Source organism: Cyprinodon tularosa, unplaced genomic scaffold, assembly GCF_016077235.1.
Source record: "Cyprinodon tularosa strain WSP-4 unplaced genomic scaffold, ASM1607723v1 ctg200, whole genome shotgun sequence".
NCBI lineage: Eukaryota > Metazoa > Chordata > Actinopteri > Cyprinodontiformes > Cyprinodontidae > Cyprinodon > Cyprinodon tularosa.
Genome location: NW_024038735.1, coordinates 214,637 through 231,727, shown reverse-complemented (window position 1 = coordinate 231,727; position 17,091 = coordinate 214,637). Strand labels below are relative to the sequence as shown.

General features: G+C 36.5%; 1 protein-coding gene across 2 annotated transcripts in view; it reads left to right on the top strand.

Annotated features, from left to right (window-relative positions):
- LOC119783246 (cGMP-inhibited 3',5'-cyclic phosphodiesterase A-like) overlaps window positions 1-17,091 on the top strand; it is a 149,893-nt gene that overhangs the window by 61,198 nt on the left and 71,604 nt on the right. Inside the window, exon 2 of one of the 2 annotated variants that reach the window (XM_038284660.1) lies at window positions 15,870-15,920. The exons of the other annotated variant lie outside the window; for it this stretch is intronic. Coding sequence (XP_038140588.1) covers window positions 15,870-15,920 — 51 coding nt within the window. The remainder of the gene's footprint in view (window positions 1-15,869; window positions 15,921-17,091) is intronic. 2 annotated transcript variants of the gene reach the window in all.

Genomic DNA, 17,091 nt, shown 5'->3' with positions numbered 1-17,091 from the left:
CATCATTTCAACTTGTTTATTAAAGGATATTACATGTAAGACTGATTTAGACATAGATTGACAGAAGTGCATTAGAACATTGTAATCGTTTCAGTGCCCATAAACTTTTGTCCTATTGTTGTATGTTTGCTTGTTTGTAATGAGTGATCAGAAGAAAAACAGAACAATAAAGCTTAAATAAGAAAAATAGTTGACCTCTCAGAACACAATAGAAGTTTAGGAAATTTAAAAGATGCAGTTCCTCGATTAGCCACTTGAGGCCTTTTCCCTAAGGTAGTCTTAAAATCCCTAAACCTACTGATGAAATAACATTTTTTACAGTTTTAATAAGATGAAACAAATATATTTTTTTTTTACTTCTTTGCTAAAAAATTAGCTGAATGTGTAAATAACTGTTTAAACAACATCACCCTTTAGAAATTTTGTTTAACTAAAGCTATAAAAGATTTGAGTGACATACCGGCTGTTTTATAAGGGTTCTCAGCCAGATCAAGCACTCGCTGTACCAAAGATAAAAAGGATGCAAGATAGCAACAACCAAAGAGAAAACTTGTGTGAGGTGTTAACTGAAACCTTTTATGATCAAAACAGTCGCCCGGGGAAACATACAGTTTAAAGCAGACATTTATTTACAATATGTGAAATGACACATACAGTTTTGTATGACAGAATAAAATATATTGAATCATTACTGCTTCAGGTGGCTTAGGATTATCCAAACAGATTTTATTGGTTGAATCCCAGTGTGAAAAAAATGTGAGAATTTGTTTTTAGAAAGGTAAAATTTCCTTTAAATAAGTTCACACATTTCCCAAGTATTATTTTATGAAGTCAGATTTCTGCCAAAATGGCAGAGATGGCAAAAGTACTCACTTTCCGTACTTGAGTAAAAGTACAGATACTTGTGTTAAAAAATACTCTGGTAAAAGTGGAAGTACTGATTAAACTTCTTTACTCAAGTAAAAGTAACAAAGTACAGGCTTGTAAATTTACTTAAAGTATAAAAGTAAAAGTAGAAACCACTTTTTTCAGGCCGTTGCCTACATTTTAAATGGATGTCTGCCAATAGGACTAGATCTCCGTTGTGTTCATTTTCAATCATCTCGTCGTCCATGCTACTATGCTAACGCCACCGCCACCAAGCTGCAATGATTTGCCGCGAATGAATACCGCCGAATCTGTCGATTCATCTTGTAGTGGTGCGTCAAATGCAACGTAGATTCCCATCCAATTAGACTGAATTTGGTATTGATGACGTGAAAAATAATAACGGTAACTCCATTGAAATGATTCAAAACTAAAGTAACGAGCCAATTTTTAAAAATGTAAGGAGTAGAAAGTACAGATATTTATGTAAAAATGTAAGGAGTAGAAGTAAAAAGTCGCCATAAAAATAAGTAGTAAAGTAAAGTAAAAATATTAGAAAAATCTACTTGAGTACAGTAACGAGGTATTTGTACTTTGTTACTTCCCATCTCTGCAAAAAGGCAAATGTGCAATAAGTACTCATACTGTTAGAGTAGTTTTTATCAATTCAGTGCACACAAACTACTTTTCATTTACATTTAGAACATTTTGTACACCTACCACAGGGGTCCAATATAACACATACATCAGTACATGCTACTTCTCTGCTTGCTCCTTACTTGCTTTCCACACTTGAGCTTCTCTCCTACTCTCGTGTGGACTTATTTCTGCTTACTCAAGAGAAATAAGTCCGTTTGAGGTTCTGAGGGTGTTACCCGCCGGAGAAAGTATGTCACCTCTGAATGGCTACTGTACAGGAAATCCCACATTTTGAGACTGCTGTTTCCTTCCTGGTTGTAGCTTAACAGCAGCAAATAATTCTTAGGCTACCTGCTGTTCTCTTGAAGAGTTTACTCGGTCAGCAACTAACAACTTTGTATGAATTATATGTCTACTGCTGTCAAACACATCCATGACTGGATTAAATTAAGTTAGTTAGTTAACTCTTGAAAAGAACAGCAAATAGTAAATAATTGCTACTGTTGTTAGTCACAACCAGAACGAAAACAGAACAGTCTTTAGATGCAGGATTCCCTAAAAAGTAGCCAATAACAGGCTTTTTACTTTTTTTCAGTGGATAACACCTTCATAGGTACGGAATCCCAGAACTGACATGGCTGAAAAAAGATACAGCTTTAAGGTGAAATACTAATCTGTTACAACAAAATATTAGCTTGTGGCAATGAAATACTAATTTGTGGCCACAAAATATACTTTTGTTCCCACAAAATACTAAAACATAATCCTTCCTACAGACAGAGGTAATGCTGTGTGTAGGAAGATTATGTTTTAGTATTTTGTGTACACGTTATACATATTTTGTAGCCACAAATTAGTATTTTTTGGCCACAAATAAATATTCTTTGGTAACAAATAAATATTTTTGTGGGAACGAATAAGTATTGCGTGCGCACACTGTACACACTCTTTTTTTCCCTCCAGTGTCCGTTCTGGGGCTCCATACATAGGGACAACTGTTGCATGTAAAGAGTGTGTAATTTATGTAGATGGTAAATAATTAAAATAGTTTGAGTATTTTTTTTTTACATATACCCTTTTGGCAGAAATCTGACTTTAAAGACTTAGTTTTAAACTGAACAACATGTCACACCAATAGTCAGAACAGCATAGTTAAAGTCTGTTGTAGAACAGAATTAGTGTAATTAAGTAGAGTTTATAGGCTTTATTGAAGCCAATATTTCAGCTCTGCCTGCAATCTTTCTGTCAGACTCATATCAGGCTTTTGCGATAGCCAGTTAAAATGTCTTTGATGCCCAAGGACTCTTCATGTGTGTGCCAGACTTGTTTTCAGTTGTTGCTTTTGAGTTTCCTAAAAATGTTCCCTATTCCCTAACTCTCTATTTTGTGAATACATAAGGCCTAACTGCATAAAAAAAATCATGCAACATGATTCTGCCTCTCCTGTGCTTCATAATTGGAATGTCCCCGAACTGGAAAGTGTATTTTTTTTTTTTTTTTTATTAATGCCTGAGTTTTTTAAGGGTCTGGCTACCAGATATTGTAAATACTATGAATGTGATTAGACACAGTTTAGAAGTTTGAAAAATCTTAATAAGAAAGTGGGAATGGTTGACGAGAGAGTAAAGGAGCCATTGTAGATCTACGAGATAATGGGACTGTTTTCAGTGTGTGATTTTATTCAAGCGTGAGAAACTGGAGATCTGTCGACGCTTTTAAATGTGCATGTGCAAATCTTTCAATACACACACACACACACACAAGTGTGTTCCTCATTACCTGCACACAGCCCCCCTCCCCTGGCCTTGGCAGCCCACCTCAATAGTTCCCTTCCCTCCAGTGATGACGCAAATGGCTCACAATTACTGACCCCCACAGTAAAACCTGTAAAACATTAGCCAGCATGATTAGGAACAGCTCTCCATATTCTCCCCCAGCAGGCAGGCAGGCATGGGGAGGATTTATAATGTCTTTTGATAGTCCCTGCAAAGTGGATGAACGCTATAGAGGAGACAGTTTGTAGGTTTGTCTGGAAAGGTGAACATAATGCTGAATGTCATACGTTCACTCAGCTTTCGGCATCACTGAGTACCGTTCACATTCCTGTTCATCGTTTTGATATGAGCTTTACTTTTTCTTGTGCTTGTCGAAATATTTTTTTTATTATTTACTGCACAGAGCAGAAAAGTTATGAATGAACATCAGAAAGGTCAGAACAATATTTGCAAATTTATAACTGCCTTACAGAAGTAGTTAAACTCTGAACTTTTACACCTTTTGTTATATTACAACCACAAACGTGAATGTATTTCATTACTATTTTATAGGATGGACAATGACCAAGGAACCTATTTTTAAAGAATTTCTCACAGATAGAAATCCTAAAAGCATGGCAGCACATGTGGGCTAATTATTCAGTCTTCGTAGACTCTATTATCAGTCAGAGCAAATATCCATTCTTCTCAAAGATTTTCTCCTTAAAACTGCTAACTTCACTTTCATAATTTTATTTAACAAGGATTAAATGTAATAAACCAAGGTAAACAATATACATCTTTAGATATATTGTTTACCTTGCTTTATTGCATTAAATCCTTGTTAAATGAAATTCTGTAAATGAAGTTAGAAGTTAGCAAAAAAATAAATAAATAAAAATAATACTAATAAAAAAAACTATATGCATCTTACAGAACACTGTCAATCCATCATCCTAAAATGCTAAGTATGTATTTGACTTGTTAGAGGGTGCAAACACTTTTACAGCAGTACACTGACTCTACACATATACAGTAGCAGATTCAGATCAAAGCATATTCATTTGCTTCATTTTTCTTCTGGGAGTGTTTTATATTTTTGAGAGTCTCTATTAAGGATTTTTATTTGTATTACTGACTTCATCTTGTATTTCCATTCTGAGCCACTGTCTCCTAATGATTTCTTAATGTTTAAATAATGAAAGTAAAGACTCTTCATATGAAACTTTGTGTATCAGTTTTTTACCTTCTTGTTATTATGAATGTTCTGCTATCTACATCTTGAAAAGTTCAAGTTGTATGAATACTTTTGTAGGGCAGTGTAAAAATAGTAAATGCCAAATAACAAATCAGTGTCAGTGGGGATGATTAAGAGATGCTCTGAGCTGTTATCTTGCAGTGAGCAATAGGATGAGGCAGATGCTGCTTCATTTTTTCGGCTCTGTAACAGGCTGATGGCAGCTTGATAATATGATGGGTTGGCCTCATTATGAGATTTCAGGAGGATCAATGAGTAAAGAGGGTGTGGGGGAGCTGTCACTGCCTCCCATCCTCAGAACAGTGTTTCTCAGCTGTGTGTTAGCAGAACAAGAGTTTATCTGATTTAATGTTCAGTTAGTTTTTATTTTATCCAGTAGCGTTACTAACTCTAGACTGCTGTAAAAAGACATTGTTTTGCACTTTTCATACTGTTAGTTTAACAAGGTATTCTGCACAGGTGAAAAATAGACAAGTAAAAAAGAAATGTTTAAATTATATTCAAGCTTCACAAGGGAGAAAAGAGCTTAGATATTTTCTTTTAGAAAAACAAGGTCTTGTAGACAAAACCAACTGGGGAGCCATTTTGCTGGGCAAACATGTGTTTTCTGCTCCCCTTTGTCCAGCCCACGTACTGCACAGTGTTGTATGCCCCTGAATGGTTGCATTGCACTGTCAGGTACAAGAATGTTTAAAAAATCCAGTAGACTAATAAAAGCCCTACTTGCAGTTGGTGGGAGTAACTTTGTAGCGAGACAACAGCCGTGACCATACAATCAGGGTAGCAATGGAATGGTTTAGATTAAAGCCTTTTCAGGTATGAATGGCTCATTCAGAGGCTAGGTTTAATTTATGTTTATCATTTTTTTGCAAGGCCTTAAATTGGTGTTTACAGACAATCTTCAATATGACAGAACTGAAGGAACCTCTCAAAAAAGACTGTAGCCTTAGTCTCTTTTCCAGACGTAGAAGAGTATTGAATAAGGGGCAGAGTGCAAATACATACTACGCTTTTTCAAGTTTTATTTTGTATTTGTGAAAACCAAATATCGTTCTCATAAATGTACAAATTATTTTGGGGTGTCCAATCCAATCCACTTCATTTATATAGCACGATTTCAATAAACACAAGGTTTCCAAAGTGCTGCACAAAAAGATAAAATAACTAAAATAAATAAAAGTAAATAAAATTAAAGCACTGCCCGCACAGGATAAAGATATGCATGTGTATACATAAAATCAACAACTAGATTGTAACTAGACCAACACAGAATGTAAAAAAAAATGTATTAAACAATTGTGACAAATTCTGGGAAAGTCCAAAGTAAATAAATGGCAACACTTTAAAAAAAAAGCCAAATTAATAAAAAGCAAAGTCATGTTGGTTTAGATGCATTTCTGTTTTATGGACGATACAATCTGAGGTCAAGGGATGGAGAAAACTGAAATAAAGCACCTAATATTTTTTATTTTTACACAAAAAATACACGTTAGAACACCGTGTAAGAGTATTCTCTAACCTTTAGTTGTTTTTTTTATCCAACTCTATTAGCTGCAGAGGTGGAAAAAGTACAAAAACATCGTACTCAAGTAAAAGTACCAATACTTGGATGAAATATTACTCAAGTACAAGTAATAAGTAGCTAATTTAAAATGTATTTTAAGTAAAAGTTACTTAGTTACATTTAAAAAAACTAAAAAACTGTTGAACGGGGCAGGGGATCTCTCCCATGTAGTGAAAATAGGACTAGGAGTCATAAATCCAAAACTATTTCGTTTTTAATTTAAGAAAAATCTATACAAATGTATACACATGTAATGACAAGATAACACATGTCACACATGACATTTAAGACCCTTAGAAAAGTATAATGTGCAATTTTAGTTCAGACCACACCATAAAACTTTTTCAAACAATCAATTGAAGGTAAAAGTGCCATAAATTGTTGGTTCTGAGGGCCGTCCTTCTTTTCTTCAAACATTAACAACAGTTATTAATAAGCACTATACAAATGCAATAACAACATAAAACACGCCACACATGACATTTAAGACCCTTATAAATGTATAATGTTCCATTTTAGTGCAGAACATCCCATAAAATGTTTTCAATGTTTCCACATCAATTGAAAGTGGACTTGCCATGAATTGTTCATTCTGAGTACCATCCTTCTTTTAACATAAACCAGTGTATTCTCATTATGAGTTTGTATGAAATCGTACAAAAAGTTATGCACCGTAATTTCTTTTCGTCGTATGCGCATGCGCATTTTACGCACCATTCAAGAACATAGAATTTAAAATACAAATAGCCCTAAGCCTGACCCTAACCCTAAGATATAAAACATCAAGCAACATAGTTAGAGACATCAAGAAGTAATTATTGCACTGTTTTTCCCAGTTTTACGTCCGTCCGCGGATCTGCTTTTTTGAGGAAAAACGTCCAAAACGTACGAAATAGTGTGCATAACTTTTCGTAGGATTTCATACGAACTGATAATGAGAATATGTTGCATAAACAGTTATAATGCAAATCAAGGCTAAATCGCGTGTTTTGACTCCATAAATAACCAAAATAGAACAAAAATCTCAGTGTCAGGGACATTTCAGAAAAAAATCGTCATTTTGGGCAGCAGAATTCGATGTTTCAGCTAGCATTTCTAGTGAAACGTTCTCTGAACCTTCGTCGCTCTCCTAATCCTCCTCCATCTCGTTCCCAATCTCCTACAGAAAGACTTGGCGCCTGTTGGCCTAGATCAGGGGTCTGCAACCTTTCATATCTAAAGAGCCATTTAGCCCCGAATCCGACCAAGTAAAAGTTGTTTAGGGCCGAAAAATATAACCTGTGTGAAAAAAAATTTTAATATCTCATTTGGGAAATTAGTTGCCAACAAATTATGTATTTTTAGCTTTTAAAATAATATTGAACACATAAATTCCAAGCTAATTCAAAGACAAATGCTTCTAAAAACATACTTCTGGTTCTTTTAATGTCATTCTTTTCCATCTTGTGTTTAAGAAAAAATTTAAGAATAATACATTATTTAGCTCTTTATTTACATTTTATCCACTATTAAGAGCCGCTGTAGGGGGTCCAAAGAGCCGTATGTGGCTCTAGAGCCGCAGGTTGCAGACCCCTGGCCTAGATCTACATGCTGATCACGTCACTCACTGTAGTACTTCCGGGCCCGATTTTTTGTCTTCCTTTCAGTTTTCCAAAGTTTTTTTTTACTCAGTAACGGATGGGATTTGTAATGTAACGAAATACAATACTTAACTGAAAAGGTAATCAAGTAAAATTTAAATTACCGATTTTAAAAACTACTTGAAAAATACAAAATACACAAAAAACCTACTCATTACAGTAACTTGAGTAAATGTATTTTGTTACTTTCCACCTCTGATTAGCTGTATATCATAATAAATATACTCTAAAACTCTGACTAAATATTTGACACTGCCTATGTCAACATAGACATAAATTATCAGAATGAATGTTCAGCTGGACTGAAAATGTGTCATATAAACATTTCAGTCTGAATATTCTGATGGAATTGGTCTGGTTTGAGATGTGATTTATGGCGATTGATAACCCGATTGGCAGGCATGTTAACGCTTGTCAAGTTATTTTGAAAGAGGCAAGCTGACTTCAGTGCATCTGTCCGCCCTACAGCAACGTAAACTGCTGTAAATGCTATGTCAAAATATTGTGACTAACATGTTTATAGGTAGTACATTTATACTGTAAGTACATTTAAACGCCGCAATCGGATTAATTGTGGGTTTTTAGTGTGAAATCGTTCAAATGTGTGCACGTATACATAGTTGAATTCAGAGGCTGATAACTAGAAAAAAAAAATAGCTTACTACTGAACTTTTTGGCCTGTTAAAATTGTCCTTCACATGATGCCAGAACTCTAAAATGTTTTGCTAAGCTCACACAATAATTCCTGCTACAAAACTTCTGCTAATGCAAACCAAATGGTGCAACAGTGTTGACTTATAGCACTTGATCTCGCTACAATTCTCAGACACTTTCCCAACTTTAAACCTTAAAGTAAGGAAACCTTAAGCATTCACTTTGGTTTTGCATTCAGGATTTTAATAGCAGGAAATCACGTGTTCCTTTGCTGTAGTACAAAAATATAAAACAACATTTAAAAACAGCAGGATTTCATTTCCTGTATGTATGATGAAAACACATACCCTTTTTCAGAAGATTTCAGAAGACTCAACATTGCACAAAATCCCTTTTATTTTTCTCACATTTAGGCCATGCAATATATGCCTAAACAAAAAGACAGCGTATCTGATATGCATGATACAAAACATTGTGACACCAGGATGTTTCAAAGGCCCCAACTTTGACAAAGTCATTGTTATTTTCTTAATAGTATTTCTAGAGCTATATCTACCCAAAACTGTTATTTTGGGTAAATGTATTATTGTAGAAAGACTTCCAGGAATTCGTCTGGGATTTTATGCCTTCTGTGTTGGCATAAAATCACCTTTTATGCCTTCTTTCTCAATTAGAGAAAAGGAAAGTTTGAGTTACTCTAATGTGAAACCATCTTACGGTGACCTTTAGACTCCCTCTTTGCAGGGGATTGTTATGCAGTGTTTACATTTTATGCACATTATAAATGTTTTTTGTGCTTTTACGGCAGGTTGGAGACTTGGGGAGCCCATAGAGGAAAGGTTGAGTTACGTAAGACCTGCAGAAAATAGAAAGGCTGTCTGGGTGCTTCACTGTTAAGGCAAACTAATTATGATGTGGTGACTTTCTGTAGCTTCTTATTGAAGGGTATTTTTTTTTCCAGCTTTTTATCTCTGTATCAGAGCTTTGAAACACAGAAAATAAAGCAATAGCAAAACTGTTATCTTCAGTAATTGACATTATTTGTGTGGGTATTTTTTGCACATAGGAACACTTCCTCTTAAGGAGATAAAAATACTGCTTAAGAGAGAAGTTTTCTTTCTTTTCTTAGCTCCCAAATGTTGAATCAGGAAAGGACAGCTGCAGAGCAAATATTTTAAATACTCTGTGTTTACACTATTAGGGTTGCTAATACTTTTCCTGCTTTGCCTATTGTTTATAATATTTTGACCAAAGGACAAGAGGGACAATATCATCCAACCAAAGATCCAAACAGAGCAGAAATCCTGTTAATATATGGGAGTGGCGTGTTTGTCTATCAAACTATAATGAATAACTACAGACCTCACAGCACTGCTTTACTGCCAACTCTACTTCAAAGAATGGTTAAATATTATTTAATTAATTGTTTTAAAGCATAGTCTAGTGTATCTCTAGATGACTTAGACTTTACTCGAATTTAACATCAAATAGATGTTTATGTAACCTGCACGTGTTGCACAATTCTAGGGCAAAATATTATTTATTAGTAGCACATTTTATTTTATAATCAACAACTTGGGAGTTTATTATAGTTTAATGCATTTAGTAACATGTTAAAAATGAGCATGTTTTTGCAGGTATTAGACAATTTTTTTGTAATTACATAATTTGGTCTGGTTTCCTGCCAGATAAAATGACAAAGTACCCACATTACTAAATCAACATGCCAAAGTCCTCACTTAACACTGCGAGTGATGTCATGCGGGAAAATGAAGTACATATTTACTTCAGGACATATTGTTGATTTTTTTATTCATTGGTTAAAGATTTTGATTTTTAGGTGAAATAATTTCAACTCTGTAAAATTTCCCTTATTGATTGATTGACTTTATTGATATGACAGTGGAGAAATTAACTCGTCACATCAGCTCAAACATTTAAAGAAGAAGATTGTGCCAAAGGAAGAAAAAGGTGCATGGGATATATACAGTATATACAGTGCACCCACATATAGGGTTGGGAATTGAAAAGATTTTCACGATTCCGATTCCCTTTTCGATTCTATGAAACGATTCGATTCTTTATCGATTCTTTTTTCGATTCCAATTTGGGGGGAAAAGGAGAACAAACAGTTTGATTATCAGAATCAACGTTGTTTACTTAACTATTGCACAATCTTACAAACTCAACAAGATCAAGATGTCCACAGGAAATGTGAAACTGGAGTAACATCTGTGTTTAAATGAAAAATGAATACAAGAACAAACTTAATAACCAACAATGTCTAATAACAAATGATGGGATAATAACCTATTTTAAATAACAAAAAATACTAATTATAAAACAGTAGTAGGGAAAATTAACAGTTCTTTTGCAGAAAGATGAGCATATCTGCTTTTTCTGGAAGGATACGGGATCTTTCAGCACTTAAGGTGTTTCCAGCCGTGGAAAATACCCTCTCAGATGGGGTGGAGGAAGCCTGCACACAGAGGTAGTTTTCAGCCAGTCCAGATAGAAAGGGCAGCGTATCTTGCTTGTTCCACCACCACAGTGTGGCGCTATCCCTGCAGGGGATGGAGGGCAAGCTTTTACAGAGCTGGATTTCCTGATCTACCCTCTGGGCTAAGGAAAGACGGGGCTTTGATTCACAAAGTGACCGCAGCTCGTTGTCTTCCTCCTCGAATAGTTCTTCCAACTTGCGTAACTTGCGTAACTTACGTAAAAAACGTGACGTAAGTCGTGTTCCCCAGAGCCGGCGCTCTAGGCTCTGGTGCTGTGGGAATCGAAAAAAGAATCGTTCAGCGAGCTGCCAAACGATGCCATGGAATCGGAAAATACGGAACCGGTTCTTAACAGGAACCGGTTTTCGATTCCCATCCCTACCCACATATAACAGCTTTTTATTTTTATCTTGTATTTATTTATTTTTAGGATCATTATATGGGGTTATTGCTCAGGGTGTGTGCACAGGTATCTATATGGATGGATATTTATATTTATATAGTTAATAGTGGTGTAACGGTTTACAAAATCCACGGTTCGGTTCGGTTCACGGTTTCTGGTCACGGTTTTCGGTTCGGTTCGGTATATGTTGATTGTTACCTCGAAATCCCATAATAATTAATGAAAAAATCCAAAAGAATTAATGAATAGTAATTATTTTTAATGATCCGCGGAAACCATGGATCATTTCCGCATGTTTTGCTGCTTTGAATTTAATCATCTGGCTCATGCCCTCTACGATCTCCAAGGGACTCAGAGCGGAGCGGACGGGAGCCACAGTGGAGGCTGTAGGCTTTGCTTTGTGCAGGCGGTCTGGAGCGCAGAGGGGCGGAGCGGAGTGCTGGCGGAGTATTTGGGATTTCGGGGTTAGCCTGACATGTTGGTCGTGTTGCTGTTAAATGTGTTGCACAATGCTTGCACACTGTTTTTATCCACAACTTTCTTTCCGCCGTCATCGTAGGTCACTCTAAATGCAAAGTGGTCCCATACAGCAGACCTATAAAGTGCTGCTGGCACGTCTTCCAACTCCTGTTCTTCCCCACTCGCCATACCCACACAATTCTCCACAACAACTGATTTTTTTTTTTGCTACACCCGGCTACGCTGCTTCGCTTCTTCTTCTTCTTGTTTACTACTGGTGGTTGGCTTTGGTCGCAGTACCACCACCTTCTGCTCTGGAGTGTACATGGTTCGTCTATGAGAAAAAGGAGCCGTGCATTAACCGAACGCAACACACACGAGTCGAACCGAGACAGTTGAACAGAACGGTTCTGACGGTTTTCATAAACCGTTCCATCCCTAATAGTTAAAGAAATAGTACACCCAAAACATGATAAGCCTTCATTTTCTACTCACCCCCATGCTGAACAACACTCTGGAGTACTTTTTTGATATCTCAAATGCATCTGGAGATCTGGCAGGCCTCTTGCTGTCTGCTGACATTCAAATAATGAAGGTCTATGGCGCCCGAGGCAGAAAGGTCCATAAAAGTCCACAAAAAACGTGTCAATATTCCTCCATATTGCTCGTCCAATGTATTCCAAGTGTCCTGAGTGGGTAGCATCCAGAATTTACTCGAAACAAAGTCATTTAGAATGTTTTTAGAGCATAAACAATAGTGTATAGGATTTCCTAAAAGCGTGTTCACGAGTCTATGGAAACCGCGGCAGACCAAACCAGACGAAAGTGCGCATTCTGTTTGGGTGTCAAACAGAGGAACAGTTAACTAAATGCCGTGCACACTCTTTTCAGACATTAGTAATTTAATTATAGAGATGTTCTTAAGGGTTTCAAAGGTTGACTTTGCTGATGAAGATTCTCTGTCATCCAGGTCATAGTCATTCCGTAAAAGTAAAAAAAAATCCACTGGACTTGGTTTCCAAGATTTGAAGACGTTTCGCCACCTCTCCAGGAAGCTTTCTCAATTCAAATGTCTGGATCCGCAGTGAGTTTGAGTCTTTATATAGACAAGGCGTTGTATTGCTTGGAAACATGCAAATGGTAACTGATGAATGGGTCGTTTGTTTCCATTGTTGCCCTGTAATATCTGAAACCTGTTTATGATTGTTAAGAGTCGGTCGTTAAGGAGGTATTGTTCACCGGCTGGAGCGGGGAGGTACTTAGTTCCTCTGTGATGGGGTGGGGGGTGTGGTGATATCTGGAAGGAATCTCTCTCTATAGCTGAATTGTAAGTTTTTGGAAGCTGGAATCTGAGTCCCCCACCTCTATTAAAAGCAGTTTTTTCTCTCTTTAAGAGAGAAGGAAGCCATCTATGTTAAGAGAGAAAAACGAACTTGGAAACCCAAGTCAAGTGGATTTTTTTAACTTTTACGGAAAGGTTGACTTTATAACTGTTTAGATGTCTGATGGTTTAGGTTTGAGTTTTTCTCTATACACAGATTTTGGGCCTAATCAGTAGTTGGTAGCTGTAATAACTGAACCTTTGTGCCGACTCTTCATGGCTCCTCCCTTGGTTCGAAAATAATTAATTCAGTGATGTTTTTATTTAGCTGAAGCAAATTATTGAACATTCCAATTTCTTTTTTGTATCTGTTCTAATAAGATTAAACAGTCGTGGATCAGCACTTCTATGTTCTCCTCTTGTATCCCCAGTGGAGATGCTCTCCAGTGTCACTACATGCAGGCTCTGTGTGGGGAATTGCTGTAAAGTCCCCAACACAATGTAAACAATTTTCTAATATCGCCACATGCTTATCCAAGAGGAATGAATCCGGCACATGGTTAGGCACATAGAAAACTTTAAACCAATCTGTGGGTATGGTTTGATGGAATTTAATTTATAAAATGCCTTAAGAGGACTTTGGTTTTAAATGGCTTTAGATTAATAAACCAAACTAATTACTCAATGGTTGAAGGATATGTCACCTGGTGGAATTGTGGTGTAGAGTTGTGTGTCATCTGCATATTCATGGTAACTTTTTGTTTGTTATACTCTGAGCTAATGGGAGCATTTAGAGCATTTAATGAAAATGTCACGTGTTGCCTGGTGCTGACGCTCCGGACGGCTTTACTATATTACGAGAAGAAGTGGCGCAAGTGACGTTAGACACTATCGTCAGACAACACGCAGTAATTTATAAATGTTTTAATTCAGGTCGGGTCCGGATTAGACAGCAGCTGGATCCGGATCCGGACCGTGGTCCGCTAATCCGTGACCTCTGGCCTAGTGGGTTAGAACAGTGAGGTTGTCTTCTGAGAAGGTTGCAAGTAACCTGTTCAATCCCCACAGCATCCATTTTGGGTTCCTGAGCAAAACCCTCGCTGCTCCCCGGTTGCAAGTCAATGGCAGCCCACTGCTCCCCAAGAGGATGGGTCAAAATGCCGAGAGTGAATTTTCCCTAACCTTACTCCGCCAGATGGATTTGCTCAGCATATCCGTCTGGAAACCTTCCGTTGAAGGAAATTTGGGAAGGGGCGAAAATACTGGTTAGCTGATTGGACTATGTTGGTGATAGACGGGCCAAATAAACCAATCAGATCAACAAAGCATATGACGTACTAACAGAGCGACGACGAAAACACAACCACAAGCCAGGCACAAGCCAATTGACAGATCAAACTCTTGCCGAAACCAGTCGGGAGAAGGGCAAAAACATCTTTTCCTCTGAGAAAAGCCTCCAGAGCAGTGTTTTGCTCTTCTTCAGTGAAGAAATACTCTGTAATTCCGATAAAACTTGCTCGATAGCCACGCTAACGCTAGTTTCATCGGCTGAAGCCGCCATGTTCTTTAGACTGAACTGTCGCGCTTCTCGTTGCGTCACACCTCAACCCCCCTCAAAGCCAACGCTGATTGGACGTTTGTTTGGTGAACGGGTCCAAATTTTCTTTAACGGAGAGTCTCCAGACTGATTAGCGAGTGAAACCTTGAAAGCTCGCGAGATCAGGATGGTCTCACCAGGCTAAATTTTCACCACTGTGGGACAACAAAGGGATTTACATTTTTACTTATATGAAACATATTACATTAGGCAACTGAATTCGGTTTGTTTAGAATTATAATAATAGGAAAGTAATCCTAATGAAGCTACATTTTAGGTCGTAAAAAGAAAATGCATACATACTGTGCCTACAAACGACTTTATAACGTAGTATCTGGGTTCTTAATGCATTTTTTTTTTTGGGAGAAGTAAATTGTAGCTGTAACTAGTTTTTTAAAGCAACAAAACTGCTAAAAGGTGTGCTGACAGCTGACTTACTCATGCAGCTAAGAATAATCAACTGACAAACGGGGCAAATGGACTGAACTAAAATTAATTTACGTTGTTATAATTATTGTATTAGGGTTATTAGGTTTTGTCTTTGTTTAGCCAAGTAGCACTTTGGGGATCTCAAAATGACATTGGTGTCCAGACTGGCACTATTTTTCCACTCACAGCAGGGCACCATGTAGTGACCTCCACTGATACAGTAAATTACACCTGAATTATCAAATTGGCTTTTATACTGAGCCTCTTTCTTTGCAGCTTTTAGCAGCAATTTAGCAATATGCTGGGCTGGCTTTTTTTTATGGTGGTGGCTGCGACAGAAATAAGCATGAGTTTTAATGTTGACCTATCAAGCAATATATCCAGCAAAAAAAAAGAAACAATAGCAGATCTACACTTATGCATGTGGAGAAACACAAGAGAGTGGAAAATGGGTTTAGGAGGCCCATGGGAGGATGCAGAGGCTGGTAATTAGAATAAATAAAAAATCCTCAGCTTTCATTCTCTCCCGAGGCAGTAAATAAGAGTTAAAGTAAACTAAACGTGACCGTGAAATTACATTAGAGCCTTGAGCGTACTAAAAAGCACTAAAAAAGTAAAGATAACACAGTTTTTCTCCTCTTAGAGCACTTCCATCTATGAGTCCACCCTAAAAAAAGCACAGATTATTTACAGTTTTTTTTGGTGCCTCAGATGCAGGAAGTTACCAGATACAGGATGTGAAGTGCTTTGCTTTGAATATGTTTCTGTCTTTGTTTCCCACAGATGCTTTCCCGTTCGGAATGGGACCACAAGAGAGGCTCCCGAGGATCACAGGTTAGCACAATAATTAGATGAATATACTGGACAATACTAGGTGCTGTTACTTAGAAAAGCTTATAAGGATGTGCAAAAAAGCTATAAAATCAACATATCCCTTATAAACATCATCATATTCTTCATCGTTTTACATCTAAACATTTAATAAGCCAACAATTAATCTGAATAAATACATTTGAGTGACAATCAAATAGATTATGAAACACTTTCTCTACATTTTACACGATTTAAGATTTCTTCTGTGTCCATTATAGCTTAAAGTAAAGGTTTTGCATACGTATGAAACAATTACCTTTTAACCCCATTTTTTTATTAAACTTGATGTTTTTTTTTCTTTTAAAGTTCTGTTTTGAAAAGTCCTCTTTGCTTTCAGCAATATTGGACTGCATTTCTCTCCATAGTTTCCAAGAAAATTGTTGAGAACTTATTACCTTTTAAGCATATGATTTAAATTCCTTAATAAACTGCCATTTTATCATGTTATGTAAAAGCCAACAGTTTTGATTTGGTATTTAAAGTATGGCAGAAAGAAAATATTTTCTAAGATGTTAAGATCTGTGATGCTTGAGACTGAAATATGCTTATTAAAACTGGAAAATATAACAAAAACCTGTAGGACTTGATAATAAACAGACTATTTACTAATAATGAATGACTTTTTATGAATTTATATGGCTTGACTTGATATAACTGACAATAGTGCTGCTAAAAGAGATTCTGGCAAATAAAATTACATTTTTTTTTCCTGTGTAAGCCCTAAATCAATTTAGTTTTTTTTAGGTGAACTGGAATACTTTATCCATAAGGGTGCTACCATTATGTTATTGTGCTGATTTTGAGATTTGTTTATAAACTTAATTAGTTTAGCAGTATTCGTATTTGTTCCAGGTAGGCCTACATCTCTATATAGCTTGATATATTTGAATAATGGTGCGTTCAAATCACCTCAGAACTTGGAACTTCTCAGATTATCTTTCGTTTTTAAATGGCCACTACAGGAAGTTTTGCAACTATAGCAGAAGCTACGTATAGAATTTATAATTGGATTGTTTTGTATTTGGATTAAAAAACAAAAACTGATCAAATTATACATTTATGGACATAAAAAATTAGAATAAAATTGATTATCTTAAAGGAGAAGTTCACTTTTTAACACTTTAAGCCCATT